General features: G+C 39.4%; 1 protein-coding gene across 1 annotated transcript; it reads right to left on the bottom strand.

Moving 5' to 3' along the window:
* Positions 1–8552: 8552 nt before the first annotated feature.
* On the bottom strand, positions 8553–9324 carry LOC118838623 (small ubiquitin-related modifier 2-like; the record flags this gene model as incomplete). The annotated part of the gene is made up of 1 exon (XM_036745969.1): positions 8553–9324. A coding segment is annotated over one exon (462 nt), but the record flags the coding sequence as incomplete, so codon positions are not given.
* Positions 9325–13013: the final 3689 nt, after the last annotated feature.

Below are 13013 nucleotides of genomic sequence, written 5' to 3'. Positions count from 1 at the left end.
GAAAAATTGGGAAGAGAAATGAGAGTGATGCAAGAAAACCATGAAAAACAAGTCAATAACTTGCTAAAGGAGACCCAAAAAAATACTGAAGAAAATAACACCTTAAAAATAGACTAACTGAAACGTCAAAAGAGCTCCAAAAAGTCAATGAGGAGAAGAATGCCTTGAAAGGCAGAATTAGCCAAATGGAAAAGGAGGTTCAAAAGACCACTGAAGAAAATACTACCTTAAAAATGAGATTGGAGCAAGTGGAAGCTAGTGACTTGATGAGAAATCAAGATATGATAAAACAGAACCAAAGGAATGGAAAAATGGAAGACAATGTGAAATATCTCATTGGAAAAACCACTGACCTGGAAAATAGATCCAGGAGAGAGAATTTAAAAATTATTGGACAACCTGAAAGCCATGATCAAAAAAAGAGTCTAGATATCGTCTTTCAAGAAATTATCAAGGAAAACTGCCCTGATATTCTATAGACAGAGGGTAAAATAGAAATTGAAAGAATCCACAGATTGCCTCCTGAAAAAGATGCCAAAAAGAAAATTCCTAGGAATATTGTTGCCAAATCCCAGAGCTCCCAGATCAAGGAGAAAATACTGCAAGCAGCCAGAAAGAAACAATTTGAGTATTGTGGAAACATAATCACAATAACACAGGATCTAGCAGCTTCTTCATTAAGGGATGGAAGGGCTTGGAATATGATATTCTGGAGGTCGATAGAGCTAGGATTAAAACCCAGAATCACCTATCCAGCAAAACTGAGTATCATGCTTCAAGGTAAAATATGGATTTTCAATAAAATAGAGCACCTTCAAGCTTTCTCAGTAAAAAGACCAGAGCTGAATAGAAAATTTGACTTTCAAACATAAGAATCAAGAGAAGCATGAAAAGGTAATCCAGAAAGGGAAATCATAAGGGACTTACTAAAGTTGAGCTGTTTTGTTTACATTCTACATGGAAAGGGTCGCTGAAGGGAATATATATATATATATGTGTATACACACACACACACACACACACACACACACACATATATATACACACGTATATATAGACAGAGGTCACAGGGTGAGTTGAATATGAAGGGATGATATCTAAAAAAATAAAATCAAATTCAGGGGTGAGAGAGGAATATACTGAGAGAGAGAGAAAGGGAGAGCTAGAATGGGAAGAAAAAGCAGTTCTGTTGGGAGGGAAGAGGGGGCAAGTGAGGGGGAATGAGTGAATCTTGCTCTCATCGGATTTGACCTGAGGAGGGAACACTATACACACTCGACTGGGTATCTTACCCCACAGGAAAGAAGGAGGAAGAAGATAAAAAAGGGGAAATGATAGAAGGGAGGCCAGATAGGGGGAGGAGGTAATCAAAAGCAAACACTTTCATAAAGGGACAGGGTAAAGGGAGAAAACTGGATAAAGGGGGATAGGATAGGAAGGAGCAAAATATAGTTAGTCTTTCAGAACATGAGTATTGTGGAAGGCTTTTATATAATGATACGCATGTGGCCTATGTTGAATTGCTTGCCTTTTTAGGGAGTGTGAGTGGGGAGGGAAGAGGGGAGAGAATTTGGAACTCAAAGTTTTAAAAGCAGATGTTCAAAAAAAAAGTTTTTTCATGCAAGTAGGAAATAAGATATACAGGCAATGGGGCATAAAAATCTATCTTGCCCTACAAGAAAGTAAGGGAAAAGGGGATGGGGGGGAGTGGGTTGACAGAAGGGAGGGCTGACTGGGGAACAGGGCAACCAGAATATATGCCATCTGGGAGTGGGCCAGAGGGTAGAAATGGGGAGAAATTCCTAATTCAAACTCTTGTGAAAATCAATGCTGAAAACTAAAAATATTAAATAAATAAATAATGATTTAAAGAAAAGAAAAAAGGAATCAATGAGCTTGGAATATGACATTGTGGAAGGAAAATGATATAGGTGTAACTCAGAAAAGCTAATTATAAGTATATGGGGAGGAAAATGGATTTTTAGTGAGATAGATTTCTGTATTCCTTGTGTAGAGACCATAAGCTACATAGAAAGTTAGAAATTCAAACATACCAGTAAAGTGAAATATATAAAAGTAAACATGAATAAAGAATCATAAGGGACAAAACCAGGATAAAGTACTTTCTAATATAGAGAATAATATACATGTAGTATATGTGTTCTTTCTGAACTCTATAATCATTAGGGGTCATAGAGTGAGTCTAATTAGAGAAAAGTCCTAAGAGTGGTTCGTTGTATCGAAATGATCTTAAAAGAACGATGGAAAGAGTATAGAAAAAGAATACACTAGAAGGGGGAAGGGAAGGGAAGTTCGGGGAAATCATCTCAAATAATCATGGTACACAAGTAGAAGTCAATACAAGCAAGGAGAAAGGCAAGAGCAGTTAACACTTGAATCTCATTCTCATCTGAACTATTCAAAGGAGGGAAGAATAAAAATATGCACAGCTGGGTACAGAAATATATTTCACTCAATGAGGAATTAGGATGGAAAAGGGAGAAGAGAGGAAGTAGAATTAAAGGGAGAGGAGATTAAGACGGGGACATCTAGGTGGCACAGTGCACAGAGTGTCAGGCTCGGAGTCAGGAAGACTCATTTTCCTGAGTTCAAATCTGGCCTCAGACACAGCATGACCCTGGGCAAATCGCTTAGCCCTGGTTGCCTCAGTTTCCTCATCTGTAAAATGGCCTGGAGAAGAAAACGGCAAACCATTTCAGTATCTTTGCCAAGAATACCCCAAATAAGTTCACAAAGAGTAAGACACCACTGAAAATGACTGAACTGCGAAAAAAGATTGAGAGAATAGTCCTAAGGAACACAAATTTTACCTTAGGATATGCAAAAATATTTATAGTTCTTTTTGAGGTGAGAAAAAGTAGGAATCTGAAGAGGTAACCATCATTTTGACAATAACTGAACAAGTCATGATACAGAAAGGTGATAGTGCTGTAAGAAATTGTGCTGTAAGAAATGATGAAAGGCATGGTTTTGGAGAAACCTGGGAAGACTTGTATGAACTGATGTAGAGTGAAGCAAACAGAGCCAGGAGAAAAATTTATACATTAACATTGTTGTAAAAACAAATTTGAAAGATTTAGGAACTCTTATCTTTGAAAGATTTAGGAGCCAACCATGATTCCAGAGAATTAATGATGAAACATGCTATCTACTTTCTGGTTAAAAAAAAGTGAAATATTCAGAGGGCATAATGAGATTCAATCTCTCTCTCTCTCTCTGTCTCTGTCTCTCTCTCTCTCTCTTTCTTCTTCTCCCTCTTTCTCCCTCATTATACTGTATATAACTATATAATACATAATTATATGTTATAATATATATTCTTTTGAACTTGGGCAATGTGGAAATCTGTTTTGCTTGACTATAGGTTTGCAAAAGGAGTTTCATTCTCAATTGAAGTTAGAGGAGAGAAACTGATTTTTGCTGATTGGAAAAAAAATACTTAATAAAATAAAACAAAGAGAGAATAAGTCAACTGGCAAGTTCAGAGATTGGTTAAGTGTAAATGAGAAAATGAGAGTGGAAGAACCTATAATATGCTCACTGTATGTGGGGCTCATTCTTACAACAAGGTAACACAAAATATACGAAGGAATAAATGCAAAATAATTTATTTTTTAAAGATATTTTATTTTTTCCCCAATTGCACATGAAAACAATTTTAACATTTTAAAAAATAATTTGGGTTCTAAATTCTCTCCCTCCCTTCCTGAGATGGTAAGCAATTTGATGTAGGTTATACAAATACAAAATAATTTCAAATGGGAGAGAGCATTAATAACTGTGGAGAGAAGTAAAAGCCTTGTGTACATAAGTGGCACCTGAGTTTTGCTGGAAGGAATCTAGGGATTCTTTGAGGCACAGGTTAAGAGGGAATCAATTAGTAGAGTCCAGACATGGCCACATGTAATGGCACACAACTGTAATCACTGCTACTGGAGTGGGGCAGCAATGGTGGTTGAGGCTGGTGGATGGCTTGAGTTCAGGAATTCTGAACTGTATTAGGTCTAAAGCTAATTGGGTCTCTGTACCAAGTCTGGGCCACACGGGGTGAGCTCCTGAAAGTGGGGGTGAGGGGGATGGGTTACCAGGCTACCTAAGGAAGCATGAACTGGCCCAGATCAGAAACAGAGCAAGTCCAAGCTTCTGTGCTGATCAGCATTAGGCCATGAGTGGCCACAACACTTTCAGCCTAAAAACAACCTTCTAGACATAGAGAAAACACTTATGTCAGAGTGGTGGGAGATGGGAGAGGGAATGTTATATAAGCAGACGGCTAGCAGATCAGTTTGGCTAGAACAGAATATGTGAAGGGAAGAAATGTGAAATAAAAGTAAAAATAAAGATGGAAGCCAGATTGTGAAGGACTTTATAGGTAAGGTTGAGTATAAAAAGTACCTGTGACATGTTGTAGGAATATTGAATGAAACTATATGGAAACAAAGGCCCAGTGAGAAGAAAGACTTTTTTTTTGGTCTTCCTGCCCCTTGAATTAGTAATTGAAGTCCTTTGTACCTCTAAATGAAACAATTTCTGCCTCTAAATGAACAATTGTTCATTTAGACATAGAGGAATAGGTGTGCTACAGTTAAATCAGAGCTTACGTTTATCTTGTGTGGAGATTCTTAATCTGCGAACTTAGTAAAAAAATTTTTTTGATAACTATTTCAATATAATTAGTTTCCTTTGTAATCATTTGTATTTTATTTTATGAATTTAAAAACATTATTCTGAGGAGGGCCCCTTCTGTTAAAGGGACCAGAAAGCCTCTGATCTATAGGCTTCACCAGGAAGAATAAGGTGTCTAAGACACAGAAAAGGTTAAGAACCTCCAATCTAGTGCTTTGCTGCTAACACAACAGTGACCCTGTGAAGAAATTATTATTATTTCCTTTTCTGTGGGTGAGGAAACTTGAGACTTGAAAGGATTTATCCACAGTCAGTATAGTAACTGAATAGGGATTTAGATCCTTGTCTTCAGATCTAACATTCTTCCTGTCACAGCATACTGACTCACAAAAAGCTATGCGTTCATTTCCTAAGTTCTTGAGTTCTGCAGATAGAAGGTGCAAAAGAACGGAACTTTTTTATTTGTCATTATTAGGTTGTCAACTACTACTTGCAAAGAACTCCCTCAGGCTTTAAACAATCCATACTACATTGGTTGCAAGCTTATTGGAATGGAAAGCCACTTCTATTATGTCCTTTTCATCCAACAGAAGAAACTAGAAAGATACTCAATCACGTTTCAGATGATTCTATTTAAACAAATAACTAGCCGCTAGTCTTAAGGAAGCAGACACATGGTGATTAATTAGTATGGGTTTTTGTTTGTTTGGGGCTTTCAGGTTTTAACCTCAAATGCATCATTGGTTTTTTGATTCTTATTTCTGGGCTAGATGATCGAAATGAGTTGGCTCTGAATTCACAAGTGATATATCATTGGTAGGTTAGCTAATAAGTCTTCTTGTTCGGTTGTTTCAGTCATGTCTGACTCTTTGTGATGCCATTTGGAGTTTTCTTGGCAGGGACACGGGAGTGGTTTGCCATTTCCTTCTCCAGCTTGTTTTATAGATGAGGAAACTGAGGCAAACAGGGTTTAGTGACTTGTCCAGGATCACATAGCTGGTGTCTGAGGCCAGATTTGAACTCAGGAACATGAGTTTTCCTAAGACCAGGCCTGGCACTCTATCCACTGTGCCACCTAGCTGCCCTAATAAGAATTACTTATCTCTATTTGCTAGAACATGCACACAAATAAAGTGGTCATAGGTATTTAAACTCTCCATGCCTCAGTTTCCTCATCCATAAAGTGGAGATAATAATACATATACTATTTACCTCATAGGATTGTTATAAGGCTCAAATGAGATAATGTGTGTAATGTGCACTGCATGTGTATACATACGTGTATATACACACATATACATATATCTATGCATATGCACATATATGTGTGTGTATATACGGATATGATATGGATATAAACAGTGCCCTAAGAGTTAAGCAGAATATTAATGATTGCTTTTCCAGTACCTTGTGAAGGCCCGTAGCTTATTCTATAACTTGAGGGCATCCTAAAGTCCTTTCCCCCTTATCTTGAAATGCCATAAAACTTCTCTTTAATCCATACCAAAAGTTGCTTTTGTCTCCCTTATCCTGTCTTCCCCCTGTCTTTAAATCTTTAACCCACCATCCTGGACCATAAAGAATTGCATTCTGAAGCCTCTATATAAGCATAACTCCCCCAAATATTGGGGTCTCACTTAGCTTTCTGGCTAAGGAGGCCCGTGTGCTACTGGCTACAGAAAAGATCTAAGTGAATTCTTTCACACCCGAACGGCTCTCCCAAAATCTGACTTCAACATTTATGCGTGTGTGTGTGTGTGTGTGTGTGTGTGTGTGTGTGTGTGTGTATCAATTAGAGTGAGGCATATTTTAGGTGGGAAGGAATGCATTTCCCACTAGGTTCTTCGCCATAAATGATGCAATCATCCTGTAAAGCAATGGTGTCAGGAGACGTGAGATGAGAGGGAAGGGAAAAGAGGGAGCTCTTGGCAAATGGCCTCAATATTTTCAGTAAAATATGAGGCTGGGAGGGGAGGGGGCAAGAAGGAGCCATTAAAGTACATAAGGATCCTGCAGCCTTCAATTCCAGACTTAGAAAACCACGAATTAAAAAAAAAAGTTTTATTGTATTTTTATTTATTTTGTTAAATATTTTCTAATTACATTTTAATCTGGCCACATATATGATACCTCCTCTGTGCAGAATGCCCACAGTCTCACAGAAATTCAAGTCTTGAGAACTTTAGTCAGATCTATCTTTGAGGTCTTAGGCTTATGGGGGAATTTCAGGCCTTTCCCTTTTGAATGTGTTTTTATTGCATAAACAAACTCCAGCCACATAAGAAAAAGGAGAAAAAGAAGAAGAATGAGATATTGGGGTAGAAAAAAGAGATAATTAGCTGCAGTGTTACACAGATGGGAGAAGGGAACAGAAAGGTTCTTTTTTTTTTCCAGCAGAGCAATTGGGGTTAAGTGACTTGCCCAAGGTCACACAGCTAGTACACATGTCAAGTGTCTGAGGTCGGATTTGAAATCAGGTCCTCCCGACTCCAGGGCCAGTGCTCTACTCACTGCACCACACAGCTGCCTAAGAAAGGATCTTGATAGACATAACAGAACCCTGGCTCAAAATTCATTTCCACAAGATTCTCCTTTTTGGTGAAGATTTATTATTCAATGCTTCTTATCTATGAGAGGGCTGTTAGGGGCTTTGAATTTAGAAACCTGAATATTTGCTCTTGAAACTAGAATCTTGAATACTGAGATCTCTCCTCTCCCAGGCCTTTCCTAGCTCTACCCCTTAAACAGAAGCAAGAAAATGAGTAATTAATCTTTAAACCTGAGCAGTCTTATGCAAATGGACTTTGAGCCTTAGGTTACATTTGGGAAACCCCAAATGCCCTAAAATAATATTTAATATTTGAATTTTTTTGGAAGAATGAGTTCTAAGTTCTGCGTAGGATGATATGAGGTGGTTATGTTGAAACATCTTGTTTCAAGTGGGGATATAACAATATATGCCCTCAAGTCCAGTTCCAGGCAGAACAATAATTAAACGGAGCTTCAGTGGGTCGTGAAATGGGTTCATAGCACGTAAAAGTACCTAGCATAGTGCCTAGTACATAGTAGGTTCTTATTTGTTGTTTGACTAATGATAGCTCCCTGAGGGCAGGGTCTGATTTTGTGTGTGTGTTAGTATATTCCTAGGGCCTTGCAAGTATAATGGACAATGTTAAAGGCTTGGTGAACTGAAGAGTTGGTTTCTGTTGCTGACTGAGTAGGATTTCTTTGATCCCAGCTGACCTGTTGCTTACAAAGCAGAGGTACTTTTAAATAAAACTATTGACCATCAGATCTGGGATAGAGCTTATACTGCAGAATATGGAGTTTTGCTCCTAATACTTAGGGGACTTTGAGGTGCAGGGTTTGAAGACTGTAGCACAGAGAAATAGGATTTTTTAGTGAATTGCCTTCACTACAAGTATGACTTGGCTAGATGTGAATTAGTAGGAAGATTATAGGGATAATGCATATGTAACTCTCTCTCTCTCTCTCTCTCTCTCTCTCTCTCTCTCTCTCTCTCTCTCTCTCCCTCTCCCCCTTCTGTCTCTCTCTGTCTTCCTTCTCTCCTCTCCCTTCTCTCTCTCTCTCTCTATGTGTTGTTTTTTTTTTTTTAATTTTAAACAAGAAGTTTATTTAAACAACAAGATGTTTGACTTGAAGGGAAAACTATCTAGGATCAATTTCTTTATAGTAATTTATCCCTACTGAGAGACAGAGATTGCCCTACATGTAACAGCTACGTACAAAAAAGTTATAAAATCGTCCTTGGTTTTACAATGATAAAAGAAAAACATTGAAATTATCCAATCAAACAAGGTATGCAAGGATTTTTTTGTGGGTTTTTTTTTTTGTTGTTAAACAGTGAGAGCAAAATAACTTACTGGAATATAAAGATAAAAGTTGAATGAGCATGCCACTAATGGAGAAAAGGGGTATTTTCACAGAACCAGTTTGTTTTTTCCCCTCCCCATCTCCATTTGATGTTGATCAAAACATACCATCGGCCATTTAGTTAAAAAAAAAATACGCATTATGCCTGTGCACATACATCAGTTACTTTATGTACAATAAAGGAACGGGGGAAGGGAATCAAAGAAGAGAGAAAACTATACTGCAGTAGTCAGGATGTGGATGAACCAAATCTTGGTTTCTAATTGTGAATGTATTGTTTTTCTTGGGAGCACAGTTCTGGAGAAGAGTTGTAGATTCTTTTTAGTAAGCGCCTCCTGTCTGCTGCTGGAATACATCAATTGTATCTTTATCCTCCATTTCCAACTGTGCAGGTGTGTCTGTTTCATTGATTGGTTGCCCATCAAATCGGAATCTGATCTGCCTCATTGACAAACCCTGTCGTTCACAATAGGCTTTCATTAGTTTACTAAGTGGTGTGTGCCTCTTAATCTTAAATTGCACCACTGAACCATCTTGCCCTGCCACCTTCAAATTAATGTGGTCGTTGTTTTCAGTCTTGACTCCTTCCTTCGGCTTTTCGTCGGCCATGGCGAGTCCCGCGGTCTCCTCAGCCTCCGCTTCACAAAAGAGGCACCAGGATGGTCCGCTCCAAGGGAACGGGGGGAGAAGCAGCAGCGGCAGGAGCAGGAGCAGGAGGAGGAGGAGGAGGAGGAAGATGATGGTGATGATGGTGAGGAAGAGGAGGAGAAGAAAAAGGAGGAGGAGGAGGTGGAGGAGGAGAAGGAGGAGGAGGAGGACGAGGAGGAGGAGGAGGAGGAGGACGAGGAGGAGGAGGAAGAGGAGGAGCTCTCTATGTGTTTTTAAATGGAACCTAGGGTGCTACCAAAAAAAAAACTTCATTTAGGCTGAGATTAGTATTATAATTAGGCAAAATAGCAACAAGCAACAAACTGTAAAGGTAAACAGGCATCGGTTCCTTCTAGAATGTTCCAATGAGCCTTCTTTATTTCAAATAGCTTTGGCCACTGCCCAGGGCAATGATTTTTTTTTTTTAAAGCAATTTATTTATTTAACATATTTGGTTTTCAGCATTGATTTTCACAACATTTTGAATTACAAATTTTCTCCCCATTTCTACCCTCTCCCCCACTCCAAGATGGCTTATATTCTGGTTGCCCTGTTCCCCAGTCAGCCCTCCCCTCTATCACCCCCCTCCCCTCTCATCCCCTTTTCCCTTCCTTTCTTGTAGGGCAAGATAAATTTCTACGCCCCATTGCCTGTGTATCTTATTTTTTAGTTGCATACAAAAACTTTTTTGGTTTTGAACATCTGATTTTAAAACTTTGAGTTCCAAATTCTCTTCCCTCTTCCCTTCCCACCCACCCTCCCTAAGAAGTTGAGCAATTCAACCTAGGCCACACATGTATTATTCTGTATAATCCTTCCACAATACTCATGTTGTGAAAGGCTAACTACATTTTGCTCCTTCCCAACCCATCCCGCTATATTGAATTTTCTCCCTTGACCCTGTCCCCTTTCCAAAGTGTTTGTTTTGATTACCTCCACCCCCATCTGCCCTCCCCTCCATCATCCCCCCGCCTTTTATTTATTTATTTTTTTTTTATCTTCCTCCCTCTTCTTTCCTGTGGGGTAAGATACCCAACTGAGTATGTATGGTATTCCCCCTCGGGCCAAATCTGATGAGAGCAAGGTTCACTCATTCCCCCCTCACCTACCCTCTCCCCTCCTCCCATAGAACTGCTTCCTCTTGCCACCTTTATGGGAGATAATCCACCCCATTCTATGTCTCCCTATCTCCCTCTCTCAGTATGTTACTCTCTCATCCCTTAATTTCATTTTATTTCTTTTAGATATCTTCCCTTCATCTTCAACTCACCCTGTGTCTGCTCTCTCTCTTTTACATATATATATATATATATATATACACATATATAAACACATATATATATATACACATACATATACACATAGATACATACATACATACACATTCACTTATATATATACATAAACATATATATATATATATATACATATATATATATATATTTATATATGCATATTCCCTTCAACTACCCTAATACTGAGGTCTCATGAATCATACTCATCATCTTTCCATGTAGGAATGTAAACAAAACAGTTCAACTTTAGTTAGTCTCTTGCAATTTCCGTTTCTTGATTACCTTTTCATGCTTCTCTTGATTCTTGTGTTTGAAAGTCAAATTTTCTATTCAGTTCTGGTCTTTTCACTGAGAAAGCTTGAAAGTCCTCTATTTTATTGAAACTCCATATTTTGCCTTGGAACATGATACTCAGTTTTGCTGGGTAGGTGATTCTAGGTTTTAATCCTAGCTCCATTGACCTCCGGAATATCGCATTCCAAGCCCTTCGATCTCTTAATGTAGAAGCTGCCAGATCTTGGGTATTCTGATTGGGTTTCCACAATACTCAAATTGTTTCTTTCTGGCTGCTTGCAGTATTTTCTCCTTGATCTGGGAGCTCTGGAATTTGGCAACAATATTCCTAGGAGATTTCTTTTTGGGATCTATTTGAGGAGGCGATCGATGGATTCTTTCAATTTCTATTTTGCCCTGTGGCTCTAGAATATCAGGGCAGTTCTCCTTGATAATTTCCTGAAAGATGGCATCTAGGCTCTTTTTTTGATCATGGTTTTCAGGTAGTCCAATAATTTTTAAATGATCTCTCCTGGATCTATTTTCCAGGTCAGTGGTTTTTCCAATGAGATATTTCACATTGTCTTCCATTTTTTCCTTCCTTTGGTTCTGTTTTATAATATCCTGATTTCTCATAAAGTCACTAGCTTCCACTTGCTCCAATCTAATTTTTAAAGTAGTATTTTCTTCAGTGGTCTTTTGGACCTCCTTTTCCATTTGGCTGATTCTGCCTTTCAAGGCATTCTTCTCCTCATTGGCTTTTTGGAGCTCTTTTGCCATTTGAGTTAGTCTGTTTTTTAAGGTATTGTTTTCTTCAGTGTATTTTTCAGTATTTTTTGGGTCTCCTTTAGCAAGTCATTGACTTGTTTTTCATGGTTTTCTCGCATCCTTCTCATTTCTCTTCCCAATTTTTCCTCTACTTCTCTAACTTGCTTTTCCAAATCCTTTTTGAGTTCTTCTATGGCCTGGGGCCAGTTCATGTTTTTCTTGGAGGCTTTGGTTGTAGGCTCTATGACTTTGTTGTCTTCTTTAGGCTGTATGTTTTGGTCTTCTTTGTCACCAAAGAAAGAATCCAAAGTCTGAGACTGAATCTGGGCGCGTTTTTGCTGCCTGGCCATATTCCCAGCCAACTAACTTGATCCTTGAATTTTTCAGTGGGGTATGACTGCTTGTAGACTAACGAGTTCTATGTTCTACGTTTGGGGGGGAGGTGCCAGCTCTGTCAGAGCCGCACTCCTCCTTCCCCAAGGACCCCCAGTCCAGACTGGACTTAGATCTTCAGCAGGCTGTTGCACTCCTGCTCTGATCTGCCACTTAATTCCTCCCACCAGGTGGGCCTGGAGCTGGAAGTAACAACAGCTGTAGCTGCCCCACCTCCGCTGCCCCCGGGGCTGGAAGCCGAACCGCGAACTCCTTCCACTCCCGCAGCTTTTCCCACTAACCTTCTCCGCAGTCTTTGGTGTTTGTGGGTCGAGGGGTCTGGTAACTGCCGCAGCTCACATATTCAGGGCACTAGGGCCCCCTCCGCCCGGCTTCTGGTCTGGATCGTCCACGCCGCTGAGGCTGGGCTCTGCTCCACTCCATTCCCAGCTCCCAGCTCCGTGTGGAATAGACCTCACCCAGAGACCATCCAGGCTGTCCTGGGCTGGAGCCCTGCTTTCCTCTGCTGTTCTGTGGGTTCTGCCGTTCTAGAATTGGTTCAGAGCCATTTTTATAGGTTTTTGGAGGGACTCGGGTACGGAGCTCACTCTAGTCCGTGCTAACCAGCTGCCATCTTGGCTCCGCCCCCCAGGGCAATGATTTTAATGTAAGTTATTTGATAATAGAATAAAGCTTCTCCTTTAAGATATTATATTTTTCAGGCAGGTAGGTGGTCCTGGAGTCAGGAAAACATTTTCTTGAGCTCTAATCTGCCCGTAGCTGTGTACTAGCTGTGTGACCTTAGGCAAGTCACTTAACCCTCTTTGCCTCAATTCCTCATTTGTAAAATGAGGTAGAGAAGGGAATGGCAAATCACTCCTACATCTTTGCCAAGAAAATCCCAAATGGGATTATGAAGGGTCCGACACAACAATAATTACACTTTTCCCTTAAGAATTTTACATATGAATGGTAGCCTAGATTCTAGGAGAGAAAAATTTCATTAGGGTTCTAGTACTAGGGATAAAATGACCTCAGTATATTAATAGAGCATGTATAAATGAGTATACATTCTCTAGCATACAATAGCAACTTATTTACACTGGCAAAATAAAG

The sequence above is a fragment of the Trichosurus vulpecula genome, chromosome 2, assembly GCF_011100635.1.
Source record: "Trichosurus vulpecula isolate mTriVul1 chromosome 2, mTriVul1.pri, whole genome shotgun sequence".
In the NCBI taxonomy this organism is placed as follows: Eukaryota; Metazoa; Chordata; class Mammalia; order Diprotodontia; family Phalangeridae; genus Trichosurus; species Trichosurus vulpecula.
The sequence above is the reverse complement of the archived record's forward strand: the minus strand, read 5'-3'. Positions and strand labels throughout refer to the sequence as shown.